A 15,177-nucleotide genomic window follows, 5' to 3' on the forward strand; every position below is an offset into this window, starting at 1 on the left:
TTCTCCAAGGCAGTTTGTGCCTCATGATGACTTCCGCCATGCTGTTAAATAAGTCCTCTCCTAGCGTTTTTCCTTTTAGGGATTCCATGGCCAAAAACTCCTCCATTACTTTAAAATTGTACAATAATCCCTCTGATGACAATCAAAAGCTGAGCTGTGTCCCGAATGTCATTACTTCCATCCAGTGCCAAGGAATATAATGTAAATGACTGTTTTTTTGTTGAGCTTGCTAACTAAGTCTTCGTCAATTAGCTCTACACGGCGAGTCACTGTCCACTGCGCAATAAGATTCGTTTTCTACCGCTTATTCCCTTTTGGGTCGCAGGGGGCGCTAGTGCCTATCTCAGCTACAATCGGGCGGAAGGCGGCGTACACCCTGTACAAGTCGCCACCTCATCTCAGGGCCAAGCGCGATAAGATATTTTTTCAAATGCTCTTTTGCTCTCAGGGCACAATACACCTGCTGTCTTCACCATGCACTCTCCTAGAAACTCTGCTTCGGAAAAAGGCTTACTCATCTTGGCTAATTTGAATGTCAGTATATACAGTAACTTGCCTCTGTGCTTGATTCTTGATAAAGATGTTTTGCAGAGCCTGAAAATAAGCTTCCAACTTCTGAGCACTAACTGTACGTACTTTCATTGACTAATAGTTTGCATAATTAGGGTGCTCGGTGCAGAAATGACAACTTACGTTGAATTTCTTCAAAACCGCAACGGTTTTTTTGGCAAATAAGACGTACAGCCTTTGACTGGACTTCAGTGAAAAAGTATTTACCGTATTTTTCGGATTATAAGTCACTCTGTAGTTTAAGTCCCACCGGCCGAAAATGCATAATAAGGAAGGAAAAAAACATATACCGTATTTTCCGCACTATAAGGCGCACCTAAAAACCTCAGATTTTTTCAAAAGCTGACGGTGCGCCTTATATATGGACCAATATTAAGCCACAACAGATCTCGTAACTACGGTAAGCAGCCGCCGACTTAATTTTCCCCCGTTGAAGTGCATGCTGGGATATATGCCGTTTCATTTCCATTTGTGCGTTTTTGTAAACACCCCAAAAATGGCTCCTATTAAAAGACACGCTTACGATGAAGAGTTTAAACTCAAGGCGATCAGTCACACAGTGGAACACAGTAATAGAGCAGCAGCGAGAGAATTCAACATTAACGGATCAATGGTGCGTAAGTGGAGAAAGCAACAAGATGACCTGCGCCAAGTAAAGAAGACTAAATATTAGGAGTGTAACGGTACACAAAAATTTCGGTTCGGTACCCACCTAGGTTTAGAGGTCACAGTTCGGTTCATTTTAGGTACAGTAAGAAAACAACAAAATATACATTTTTTGGTTATTTATTTACCAAATTTGTAGACAATGGCTTTATCCTTTTAAAATTGGAAACACTATAATAATTCTGCCCACGTTAATTAACATTAAACTGCCTCAAGTTGTTGCTCAGATTAAATAAAATGACAAAACTTTTCTTCCACGTATAAAAAGTGCAACATTAAACAGTTTCAAGTGAACTCATCGTGCTTAATTTATTACAGCATTTGGGAAGCCTGTAGTTGATTTTTATTATGTAAATGTTATATTTTTATCAACATGTGATAGCTTGGACGCTGCTACATTACTAATGATTAATGTAACTATAGCTGAAAAAATAGTACAACAGCAATAGGAGATACTATTCATCCCTGAACACCATGAAATTCATGTAGGCTTTATGATGCACTTCCATTATTATATCACTAGCATACACACACACCGCACAATGAGCTAACACACACACCGCAAAATGAGTTAACGTTACGCTAAAAGTTAATTAGCCTTCACCTCAAGCCAGGACTGCGAGCAAGCTGAGCTGCAGTTTGTTTCTAGAACATCATCTAGAACGTTGACTGGGAGGTGTTTATTATAATTTGGGGAGAGTCCATTGCTCACCTGCTAAACACCTACTGTATCTGCTCGACGCTGAAGCGCTGACTACATGCGCTCTGAATTCGCACAGCTAATTGGTTGTTACCGCTCTGAATACGCATTGCTGATTGGCTGTTACCACTGTGGTTGTAACCAATCAGATGGTTGTGTGGGTGGGACAATGCTGGGTGCTGTGTAGGAGACAGAGGCAGAACGGAGCAGAGCAGCTTATTAAGACTTTAGATTAGGCGGCTACTTCAATCAATCAATCAATGTTTACTTATATAGCCCTAAATCACTAGTGTCTCAAAGGGCTGCACAAACCACCACAACATCCTCGGTAGGCCCACATAAGGGCAAGGAAAACTCACACCCATACTTCATATGTTTGTGTGGAAACTCGTTTGGTACACCTCCGAACCGGAACCCCCGTATCAGTATCAGACTGTGCTTTACATGTTCATTGAATGGAGGAAAAGTTCCTCTCCATTATGTGATATAAATGCTGCACTACATGTTATACCTTGCTGTTGTTAAAAGGTATGCAAAATACGACATCAACACTTTACCTTGGGGAAAATAATAAAACAGCTGCTTATTCACTTTGGGAGTTACGGGGTTGGCAGAACGCTGGTTTGTAATCTATTAATAAAGTTTGAATGACAAATATGACTGTTTTGTTGACGTTCCCTTTAGCGCAGCACCATTTTAAGCAGGCCTGGGCAATTATATTTACACGAGGGCCAAATTTAGAGAAAAAAATGTCTGGTGGCCGGTATATCTATTTTTAAGAACACTAATACAAAACCTCACAATAATGTCTGATTGAATGCTACAAATGTTATGACAGACCGCCTTAAAAAACGTAATGTAATTTTACATTTTTCTATGAACGATAAAACACTGAATATTGACAAAATATGTATGTCACAACCCCTTTCGATCGACATATTTTACAATCTAGTGAAACGCAACAAAAATGCAACAAACAGTGAAATATGAACGCGAAGGGTACAGAATAAACCCAGCCACAATCTGATATATATGATAAATCACTGAGCTTTAGAACTTTGTTTTGAAAATCTCCTTCCGCGTCTGTAAATAAGCTTCCCACCCACACTGCTTGGTGGCTCGTCTGAGTTGCTGTGACGTAGATTACCATAGTAACTAATTAGATGACCATAGTAACGAATTAGATGACCATAGTAATTGGTATATCATGCAAAAGCGCAGATTCCAACCATTGAAATACTTTGTATAGTTGAAGACTTATGGTCATTACAAAACATCACTGCACTTCATAATGGCAGCTACAGTTCCCATCTCAAAGATCTGAAAAAAAATATTTGGGAATGTCCGGCGGGCCAGATTGAAAAGCTTACCGGGCTGCATGTGGCCCCCGGGCCTTACTTTGCCCAGGTCTGATCTAATGGATGCATAACGTAACCCCAGTCTCTACTGTGGCGTCCATTCTATGTGCCTTATAATGCGGTGCGCCTTATATAAGAACAAAGTTTTAAAATAGGCCATTCATTGAAGGTGCGCCTTATAACATATAACCCCAATTCTTCAGAGTTTGCATTGGTTCCCTGTTCATTTTAGAATTGATTTTAAAACATTGCTGTTTGTTTTTAAATCTTTACATGGACTGGCACCTCAGTATATCTCGGACCTCATCCAAATTTACACTCCTGCGCACGCTCTGAGGTCCGAGAGCCAGTTCCAGCTCGTGGTGCCCAAGACCAGACTTAAGACCAGGGGAGACAGGGCCTTCTCTGTGGTCGGCGCTAAGCTCTGGAACACTCCATGTTCAAACTCCTTCCACAGTGGAGTGTTTTAAGTCTCGTCTTAAGACCCACTTTTATTCTTTGGCTTTTAACACTACGTGAGTTGTGTGGTCCTCTGTCCTCTGTGTTTTTTATACACTTTGATTTCTATTTTACTGTTTTAATTGATTTTACCCTTTAAAATAGTTTTTAATCATATTTATTTTATATCCATCCATCCATCCATCCATCATCTTCCGCTTATCCGAGGTCGGGTCGCGGGGGCAGCAGCCTAAGCAGGGAAGCCCAGACTTCCCTCTCCCCAGCCACTTCGTCTAGCTCTTCCCGGGGGATCCCGAGGCGTTCTCAGGCCAGCCGGGAGACATAGTCTTCCCAATGTGTCCGGGGTCTTCCCCGTGGCTTCCTACCAGCTGGACGTGCCCTAAACACCTCCCTAGGGAGGCGTTCGGGTGGCATCCTGACCAGATTCCCGTACCACCTCATCTGGCTCCTCTCGATGTGGAGGAGCAGCGGCTTTACTTTGAGCTCCTCCCGGATGGCAGAGCTTCTCACCCTATCTCTAAGGGAGAGCCCCGCCACCCGGCCGATGAAACTCATTTTGGCCGCTTGTACCCGTGAGCTTATCCTTTTGGTCATGACCCAAAGCTCATGACCATAGGTTAGGATGGGAACGTAGATCGACCGGTAAATTGAGAGCTTTGCCTTCCGGCTCAGCTCCTTCTTCACCAAGACGGTTCGATACACCGTTCGCATTACTGAAGACGCTGCACCGATCCACCTGTCGATCTCACGATCCACTCTTCCCCCACTCGTGAACAAGACTCCTAGGTACTTGAACTCCTCCACTTGGGGCGGGTCTCCTCCCCAACCCGGAGATGGTGTATTGGTTTTATATTTATTTATTTTTTGTTCTTATTCAGTCATTGGTGGAGCATAATATTATTTTTTAATATTGTTTTTAACTTGGCTGTGCAGCACTTTGGAAATGTTCTTGTTGTTTGAATGTGCTATATAAATAAAGTGGATTGGATTGGATTGGATTATATGTAAGTATATGTAAGGCGTCACATTAGTGCCAAAAATCCAAGCGCATAAAAACTGTTATTGCGCGCTGATTCTCCAGTTTACGCGCGTGCGCGACATCCTTTTGCGAGCGTGTGGTGTCTGTTTTTGCGCGCACATAGGCACCGCGCGCATGCTCCGTCTTGGTCTGGCATCTCTCCTCGCGCTGTCATGTGTGTTTTGGCACTTTGGAGGCGGGAATGGTTAGACGGCCCCTTCTTTCTGATTGGCTCTGAGCGCTGTCAGTCAATGGCAACGTGGCGGCCATCTTACCTCAGGCAGCTGGCCCCCCGCCCAGTACATAGTTGTCAAGGAACATGTACTATTTAAATAACCATAACTTGCTCAGTTTCAACTAATTTCCAAACTGTTTCGATTTGTTATAAATGTCACGTTTTCATGGGGCTATCATGGCTGAACAAGTAAGTCTTACACTATTATCTCTCAGATTTAATTTGCCTAATGTATGGAGCTAGCTTTTTTTGTTGTTTTTTAAAATACATATTTTTAACTCTGCCATCTATACTGATCTGGGCTGTTATCTAATTTTCTATAGTTTGAGTTGTTTGCAGAAACATAAATACTTTTTATAGTAATATTAAAACCATATTCATGAATTGTAGTGATAACCTGTCATTCATTATTCTACTAAAATATTAATTGCAATCATAACATCAGTAATTAAGCCCATATGCTAATCACGCATAGATAAGTGGGTTTGGGTAGACTCTGGTGTAAACTTAAAGTAGATAGAGGAAAGAAAATGAATAGTCCCACATCGTGGCATACATACAATATTTACGTATACAAATATTAAATAAATAAAAATATTTTTTAAAATAGACAAGTGAGGAAAGAAAACATATTTGAAAATATAATTTCCATCATTAGCTGACATCTGTGGACTGGTTGTATGTGTATGAAAAGAGAGATATTGATCTTAAAACTTCATTAACTATGAGATGTTCTCTCAACAGATGAGACATTACCTTCTTCAAAGACTTTTAGATAAAATTCAATTGGCATTTTCCACAACTCCACTAAATTTGGACTTTTTAGAATGTGTTTGTCGACAGGAGCTGTATCATCTTGATACATATTGATGATGACCCGCCCTGCCATACTTCTGATTGGCCCTGACTTTTTTTTCGCCTGACCAATCAGAGAGGAGGGGCCGTCTAAGCATACACGCCCCCAAAGTGCCAAAACAAAGACGGCGCGCGCGCACGAACTGGAGAATCAGCGCGCGACAACAGTTTTTATGGGCTTGGATTTTTGCCACTAATGTGACGCCATACTTATGGTGTGGAAAATACGTTACCCTGTAAGTCACACTAAAGCATAAGTCGCACTTTATGGGGAAATTGATTTGATAAAATCCAACACCAAGAATAGACATTTGAAAGGCAATTTGAAATAAATAAAAAATAGTGAACAACAGGCTGAATAAGTTTTATGACGCATAAATAACCACCTGAGAAGGTCCCTGGTATGTTAACGTAACATATTATGGTAAGTCAATCAAATAACTATAACATATAGAACATCCTGTGCGTTTAAAAAACAATCCGTCACTCCAAATTGCTAAATCCGATTAAATCTTCTTCCTCTGTGTCTCCTCTAAACAACTCTGCCAACTCCAAAGGTAGACAATGCGCCGCTTCCTCTTCCATCGGTACGTCGCTATATTTTACGGTAACGTGTTAATAATTTCACACAAGTCGCTCCAGAGTATAAGTCCCATCCAAACTATGAAAAAAAACTGCAACTTATAACCCGAAAAATAAGGTAGTTGTCCGTTATTTTCTTTCAACTTTTCTCATTGTTGCAAATATTTTTCTGTTGTCAGAGCATTAGCAATAGAAAAACTGTACCTCTGCTGTGCATTCAATCAAGCATGCTGCAGTCCTACTACCCCACTCTGTGGAATTACTTGGTATTACAGGACAATTGATGTCCTAATTTTTACACAATTGCTCATCCATCCATCCATTTCCTACCGCTTATTCCCTTTCGGGGTCGCGGGGGGCGCTGGCGCCTATCTCAGCTACAATCGGGCGGAAGGCGGGGTATACCCTGGACAAGTCGCCACCTCATCGCAGGGCCAACACAGATAGACAGACAACATTCACACTCACATTCAAACACTAGGGCCAATTTAATGTTGCCAATCAACCTATCCCCAGGTGCTCAATTCCGCTTTATTTTTTGGTCAGGCTGGATGTGGCCCGCGGGCTGTAGTTTTCCCACCCCTGTCATAAATTGCCACCCAGAAAATATATTTGAAGATCCTATCATCAGTTTTTGAGGTTTTTACATAATTCGAAGTTAAATTGTTAGTTAAACCAGTATATTTCAGACTAATATAAACATGTCCACTGTGAAGGACACTGCTTCTCAGAAAGTAAAAGATGAAAGACACTAACGTGAACACTGCGTGAGTTACCTCCGGGTACTCCGGCTTCCTCCCACCTCCAAAAACATGCACCTGGGGATAGGTTGATTGACAGCGCTGGGTTGGCCCTGGTGTGTGAATGTGGGTGTGAATGTTCTCTGTCTATGTGTTGGCCCTGCGATGAGGTGGCGACTTGTCAGTCATATGAAAAAACAACTATAAGTTAGCCAACATGGTTTATGAAACTTGACCTCCTCCAGAGAGTTTACTTCTTATTGTTCGTTTTGGCAAAATGTCTTTAGTTTTCACCTCAAGTTGGCAGTGCACTGAGCAGTCCAAAGCTTCATTCACTTTGTGAACAAACACTGATCCATCATACACTTGTGCCCCCAGTTGTACTCTGCAATACTGGAGAGCGACGTTGGTAAATTATATGTACATTTATGGTTGATTTCTTATCAGGAATGTTCAAAAACGGAAGGAAAGAAGCGTGAGAGGGTCCCGAGAGAGGCCGCAGAGTCGACTCCCAAGCCAAATAAAAAACTAAAAACTGCAGCGAAGACCCAAAAGCCAGAACCGCCTCCTCAGGAGAGCTTTGAACCCTTTGACTACAGTCAGTCAGACCTCAAAGTGTTTGCTGGTATGGTATTTTAATAACTTGTAAAACCTTTGCTTCAGGGTCCAGAGATGTGCAACATGCTTTGATAATCTTTTGACTGTTTCTATTCACAGGTACCAAAGCAAAGGACAACTCGCAGTTTGATCCAAACCGACAAAGTCATGACTTTAAGAAAAAAGTATTTTTGGTTCCATATGCTTCATAACATGTATATTATTTATGTGCTTTGGTGTTACATGTTTTGTTTTGTTTTTGCAGAATTTTGCAGGCGGGAAAAAAAATAATTTTGGTGGTGGAAAAAGTTTGTCTTACATAGGTGGAAGATCTGACAGGTATTAGTACTGGATTTTTATGTACATTTTAGCGTATTACAGTTTCACTGCTTAACTATTTGTATGTTATTCTTACAGAGGATTTCGCCACAACTGGCCCAAAAGATAAACAAATTTGAAGGCATTTTTTTCTCTGAAGTTGAACAATTTCTTCTTTTATTGTCGCCCTCCCTACCATTTAACCTTTGGACTGTCAACATTTAAGTCATTTCAAAGTGAATTTTCCCTCCCATCTGTGGAAATGTGTATCCTGTAAATATGCAGAAACAGCAGTCCACTCTATTAAAGATGGTTTTAAGAAAATGGTCATGCTGCCAGAGTTGTATTTTTTTATTTATATAACTTTGGACACAGCTTCTCAATAAATGTGTTTTTTTTTATTTTCATGACTATTTACATTGTATATTGTCAGTGAAGACATCACAACTATGAATGAAAACATCTGGAGTTATGTACTTAACAAAAAAAAAGGTGAAACAACTGAAAACATGTTTTGTAGTCTAGTTTCTTCAAAATAGCCAACCTTTTCTTTGATTACTTTTTTGCACACTCTTAGCATTCTCTGGATGAGCTTCAAAAGGTAGTCACCTGAAATGGTTTTCACTTCACTGGTGTGCTTAAAGCCCATCGAGAGAATGCCAAGAGTGTGCAAAGCAGTAGTTGGAGTAAAGGGTGACTATTTTGAAGAAACTACAATATAAAACATGTTTTCAGTTATTTCACCTTTTTTTTGTTAAGTACATAACTCCACATGTGTTCATTCATAGTTTTGATGCCTTCAGTGACAATCTACAATGTAAATCGTCATGAAAATAAAGAAAACAAATTGAATGAAGTGTCCAAGCGTTTGTTTGTTTGTTTGTTTGTTTGTGTGTGTGTGTGTGTGTGTGTGCGCGCGGGTGTGTGTATATATACACAAACTATGAGAGATACTTTTATATACTATGAGATATATATGAGATACATATAATATATATATATACTGTATATATGTATCCTATATGTATGAGATATATATATCATATATGTATTTATACTCACTTGTGATTTAGGTCTATATAAATGAACATTGATTGGGCTTCACGGTGACAGAGGGTCTATATAAATGAACATTGATTGGGCTTCACGGTGACAGAGGGGTTAGTGCGTCTGCCTCCCAATACGAAGGTCCTGCAGTCCTGGGTTCAAATCCAGGCTCGGGATCTTTCTGTGTGGAGTTTGCATGTTCTCCACGTGAATACGTGGGTTCCCTCCGGGTACTCCGGCTTCCTCCCACTTCCAAAGACATGCACCTGGGGATAGGTTGATTGGCAACACTAAATTGGCCCTAGTGTGTGAATGTGAGTGTGAATGTTGTCTATCTGTGTTGGCCCTGCGATAAGATGGCGACTTGTCCAGGGTGTACCCCGCCTTCCGCCCGATTGTAGCTGAGATAGGAGCCAGCGAACCCAAAAGGGAATAAGTGGTAGAAAATGGATGGATGGATGATATATACTGTAATACATCTATTAAAATGGGCTTGATTATATAATCAGTCATTTTATTCTTTACTTCAGAGCCACAACATATGTATACACATCTCTTTGATGCAATTTATATTGTTCCCAAAAAACCTTCTCAAGAAATGGCATAATTTTGTTTTAATGAACTACTCTCACATGAGTCAATTATGTTAATAATTGCAAATAATTTTTGCAAGTTAAAACATATATATGGATCTGGCGCTACAGATAATTGCATGTATAGGCACAATTAGCACTCAATAATAAACATTTGATATAATGATGTGTACAGTGTTGATTTTTAAAAAAAAAAAATTTTGCACATAACCTGACATTATTTTTGGTCAACGATTACACAAATCTGAAGTATGTAAGCCGAGTACTAATAAAATAGCCGGAATTCCTATGATTGAAATATCTCCTCCGTCATGCTTTATTATAGACTGCGCATGCGTACAACTACTCAACTTCGCTTTCGTTTCTCGTGGATTTCTGGGAGACCCTGATGTGAAACCCCTGTGTTTGCGAAGTCAAACTACCTATGTTACGTAGCTGTGCGTCATGACATCCGGCGGCATCTATTCGCTCATGCACAGCAGCATAGACATTTTATAAGCAGAAACAGTATCGAGCGCTACTGGCGCTGACGAGACGCGGGGCCGCCATCTTGGAGTGGTGATCCGCTTCATTTGGCAGGAGCAGTGAACTGTCAGTGCATTTAATCACTCTTACCTCACTGAATACCACTGATTTTCACGTGGTTTTTTTTGTCATACGTGTAGATATGATAAAGGGCACATGTTCTGGCGTGTTTTATTATTCATAGTTTGCTGAACAATAGGGACGGCGTGGCACGGTCGTAGAGTGGCAGTGTGCAAACCGAGGGTCCCTGGTTCAATCCCCACCTTGTACCAACCTCGTCACGTCCGTTGTGTCCTGAGCAAGAAACTTCACCCTTGCTCCTGATGGGTCGTGGTCAGCTCCCTCCATCAGTGTGTGAATGAATGGGTGAATGTGGAAGTAGTGTCAAAGCGCTTTGAGTACCTTGAAGGTAGAAAAGCGCTATATAAGTACAACCCATTTATCATTTATTTATAATAGAATATATATGCTATAAATCAGTGGTTCTCAACCTTTTTTCAGTGATGTACCTCCTGTGAACATTTTTTACATTCAAGTACCCCCTAATCAGAGCAAAGCATTTTTTGGTTGGAAAAAAAAAAGAGATAAATAAGTGAAATACAGCACTATGTCATCAGTTTCTGGTTTATTAAATTGTATAACAATGCAAAATATTGCTCATTTTTAGAATAGAATAGAATAGACTGGCAGCTCTCGCCATCAGTGTGTGAATGTGTGTGTGGATGGGAGAATGCGGAGATACTGTCAAAGCGCTTTAGGCTCCTTAAAAAGGGGTAGAAAAGCGCTATACAAGTACAACCCATTTACAATTTATTGTCATTACATTTGCATACAACGAGATTAAAGACTCCAATTTAAGGTGCGGTTGTGGGAACAAATGTGAGGTAAAATAAATAACACAATTGAACTAACAATTGAAATAAACAGACTACTATCCAATAAAAATAACAAGCAATCCTGTACAATAAACAAAACACTCTAGAAATACAAAATACTGTACAATATACAAGCGGTCTTTCTTGAACTATTAGGAAGAAAAAATGTAAAGATAACAAAAAACTTGTTGAAAAATAAACAATTCAATTACTGTATCATCAATATTTAAAGTTAAAGTACCAATGATTGTCACACACATACTAGATGTGGCGAAATTATTCTCTGGATTTGACCCATCACCCTTGATCACCCCCTGGGAAGTGAGGGGAGCAGTGGGCAGCTGCGCCTGGGAATCATTTTTTGGTGATTTAACCCCCAATTCCAACCCCTTAATGCTGAGTGCCAAGCAGGGAGGTAACGGGTCCCCTTTTTATAGTCTTTGGTATAAGTCGGCCGGGGTTTGAACTCACGACCTACCGATCTCAGGGCGGACACTCTAACCACTAGGCCACTGAGTAGGTCAGTTTATGGAACATGTCCACAAAAAAATCTTGCTGTCAACACTGAATATTGCATTGTTGTATTTTTTTTCAAAGTTTATGAACTTACATTTATATTTTGTTGAAGTATTATTCAATAAATATATAAAGAATTTTTGAATTGCTGCTATTTTTAGAATATTTTTTACAAATCCCACGTACCCCTTGGCATATTTTCAAGTACCCCCAGGGTAACGCATACCCCCATTTGAGAACCACTGGTCTATAGGTCCCTAAGATACACAGATATCTAATGTATTCATAAATTGTTTATGTAGGATATATACATATATATATATATATATATATATATATATATATATATATATATATATATATATATATATATATATATATATATATATATATATATACATATATATATATATATATATATGTATATATATATACATATACATATATACATATATATATATATATATATATATATATATATATATATATATATATATATATATATATATATATATATATATATATACATATATATATATGCCCAGGGGGAGGGCACTTCCTGTTCCCGCCAAGTTTAAATGAGGTCACCTATATAAGAAAGGCCCTTTATTGGCAGGAACAGGAAGTGCCCTCCCCCAGCAGCTACAAGATGAAAGCGACACAAGTACAGCAGGCCAATCATTTCCGATGTTCACTCCACAAAGTAACTCTTAGAAATCATCTTGTAGCTGCTGCTGACTAGGCGGGCCTTTCTTATCAGTCTCTGCCCAGGGGGAGGTCACTTCCTGTTCCCGCCAAGATGATTTATATATATATATATACACACATACATATATATATATATATACACACATACATATATATATATATATATATATATATATATATATATATACATACATATATATATATATATATATATATACACATACATATATATATATATATATATATATATATATATATATACATACATATATAAATACATACAGTATATACATACATATATATATATACCTATATATATATATATATATATATATTAGGGCTGCGAATCTTTGGGTGTCCCACGATTCGATTCAATATCAATTCTGTGGGTCGCGATTTGATAACATATCGATTTTTTTTTTTGATTCAATGCGATTCTCTATTCAAAAACGATATTTTTCCGATTCAAAACGATTTTGTATCCATCAATACATAGGATTTCAGCAGGATCTACCCCCGTTTGCTGACATGCTAGCAGAGTAGTAGATTATTTTTAAAAAGCTTTTATAATTATAAAGGACAATGTTTTATCAACTGTTTGCTTTAATGTAAATTTGTTTTAACTATTACACGAACCAAAAAATATTACTTATTTTATCTTTGGGATATATATATATATATATATATATATATATAGATATATATTCCTTGCGCACTAATATCTGAAAGAGCATGCACTTGGCGCGATGATGTCAAGTTGTCAATGGGTAAATTCATTTTTAGACAATATGATTTGCCTGAGCGGCTAGGAGACCCCGAGAATAACAAGCGGTTGCCGTGTTGCCTTCCATTAAGAAAAATAAACTCGTTTTTAGTTTGCTGGTTCCAAGAAATGTAATGCCGAGCGCATACCATTACGTCAAGATAATGGCGCTAGCACTTACTTAATTTTAAAACAATTTTCAACATATTGAGAAAACGTCTCACATTTGTTTTTTCTATCAAGAAAAGTGCACTTGTTATTGGTGAGAATTTACTTATTTTAAGGTATTTTGGGGTTAGCTAACTTTACTTGTTTTGGAAAGTCTTGACAAGTCAAATTTTCTTGTTCTATTGGCAGATCATTTTGCTTAGTTCAAGTAAAATACCCCTCCTTTTTGTATTTTCTTTGTTGTTTTTGAACACTGACTTTTTGCAGTGTGTCAAATACTTAAACATAAACATATATAAACACCTGAAAGTCTTTACATCAGCTAAAACAGGGGTCACCAATGTGGTGCCCGTGGGCACCAGGTAGCCTGTAAGGAACAGATGAGTCGCCCGCTGGCCTGTTCTAAAAATAGCTCAAATAGCAGGACTTACCAGTGAGCTGCCTCTATTTTTTAAATTGTATTTATTTACTAGCAAGCTGGTCTCGCTTTGCTCGACATTTTTAATTCTAAGAGAGACAAAACTCAAATAGAATTTGAAAATCCAAGAAAATATTTTAAAGACTTGGTCTTCACTTGTTTAAATAAATTCCTTTTATTTTTTAACTTTGCTTCTTATAACTTTCAGAAAGACAGTTTTAGAGAAAAATACAACTTTAAAAATTATTTTAGGATTTTCAAACACATATGTCTTTTTACCTTTTAAATTCCTTCCTCTTCTTTCCTGATTATTTCAATCAATCAATCAATCAATGTTTACTTATATAGCCCTAAATCACTAGTGTCTCAAAGGGCTGCACAAACCACCACGACATCCTCGGTAGGCCCACATAAGGGCAAGGAAAACTCACACCCAGTGGGACGTTTAAGCATTTTTTTTTTTTATTGTAAACAATAAGTACATTTTAATTTAATTCTTCATTTTATCTTCTTCAAACGTATTATGATTACAATTCGAAAAAAGTATTCTGGCAAATCTAGAAAATCTGTAGAAACAAATTTAAATCTTATTTCAAAGTCTTTTGAATTTCTTTTAAAATTTTTGTTCTGGTAAATCTAGAAGAAATAATGATTTGTCTTTGTTAGAAATATAGCTTGGTCCAATTTGTTATATATTATAACAAAGTGCAGATTGGATTTGAACCTATTTAAGACATGTCATCAAAATTCTAAAATCAATCTTAATCAGGAAAAATTACTAATGATGTTCCATAAATTATTTTATTTTTTTCAAAAATATTCGAATTAGCTAGTTTTTCTATTTATTTTTATCAGTTGAATTTTGAATTTTAAAGAGTCAAAATTGAAGATAAACTATGTTTCAAAATTTAATATTTATTTTTTTTGTGTTTTCTCCTCTTTTAAACCGTTCAATTAAGTGCTTTTTTCATCATTTATTCTCTACAAAAAACCTTCCATAAAAGGAAAAAAAATGTACGACGGCATGACAGACAGAATACCCATTTTTTATATATATATAATGATTTATTTATTAAAGGTAAATTGAGCAAATTGGCTATATCTGGCAATTTATTTAAGTGTGTATCAAACTGGTAGCCCTTCGCATTAATCAGTACCCAAGAAGTAGCTCTTGGTTTTAAAAAGGTTGGTGACCCCTGAGCTAAAACCACCAATCGGTTTCACTGGATTCACAATAAAACCAAATTCCGTCTTACCCAACAATGATAGTATTGAGGATCTTTGCTCCTTCTCAACTCTGTGGTAATAATCTTTTCACAAAATACAACCAATAGTACGTTCATGTCAAATCTTACTAGTGAAAAGTAATACCCCGAGTCCGCTCATTAGAGGAGGAAAACACTGAAAACCAGCCCGGCATCTTCGTTATCTACCTATCAACTTGTCAGTTTAGGCTGCTCTCCGGC

At 38.0% G+C, this 15,177-nt stretch overlaps 1 protein-coding gene across 1 annotated transcript in view; it reads left to right on the plus strand.

Moving 5' to 3' along the window:
- Positions 1–8,424, plus strand: part of exosc10 (exosome component 10) — a 35,896-nt gene extending 27,472 nt beyond the window's left edge. The window contains exons 22-25 of the mRNA XM_061903870.1: positions 7,631–7,808; positions 7,901–7,965; positions 8,046–8,119; positions 8,198–8,424. Of these exons, the coding sequence (XP_061759854.1) occupies positions 7,631–7,808; positions 7,901–7,965; positions 8,046–8,119; positions 8,198–8,228 (348 nt within the window). The 3' untranslated portion in view covers positions 8,229–8,424. The remainder of the gene's footprint in view (positions 1–7,630; positions 7,809–7,900; positions 7,966–8,045; positions 8,120–8,197) is intronic.
- Positions 8,425–15,177: the final 6,753 nt, after the last annotated feature.

The sequence above is a fragment of the Nerophis ophidion genome, linkage group LG06 (genome assembly GCF_033978795.1).
Source record: "Nerophis ophidion isolate RoL-2023_Sa linkage group LG06, RoL_Noph_v1.0, whole genome shotgun sequence".
NCBI classification, from domain to species: domain Eukaryota; kingdom Metazoa; phylum Chordata; class Actinopteri; order Syngnathiformes; family Syngnathidae; genus Nerophis; species Nerophis ophidion.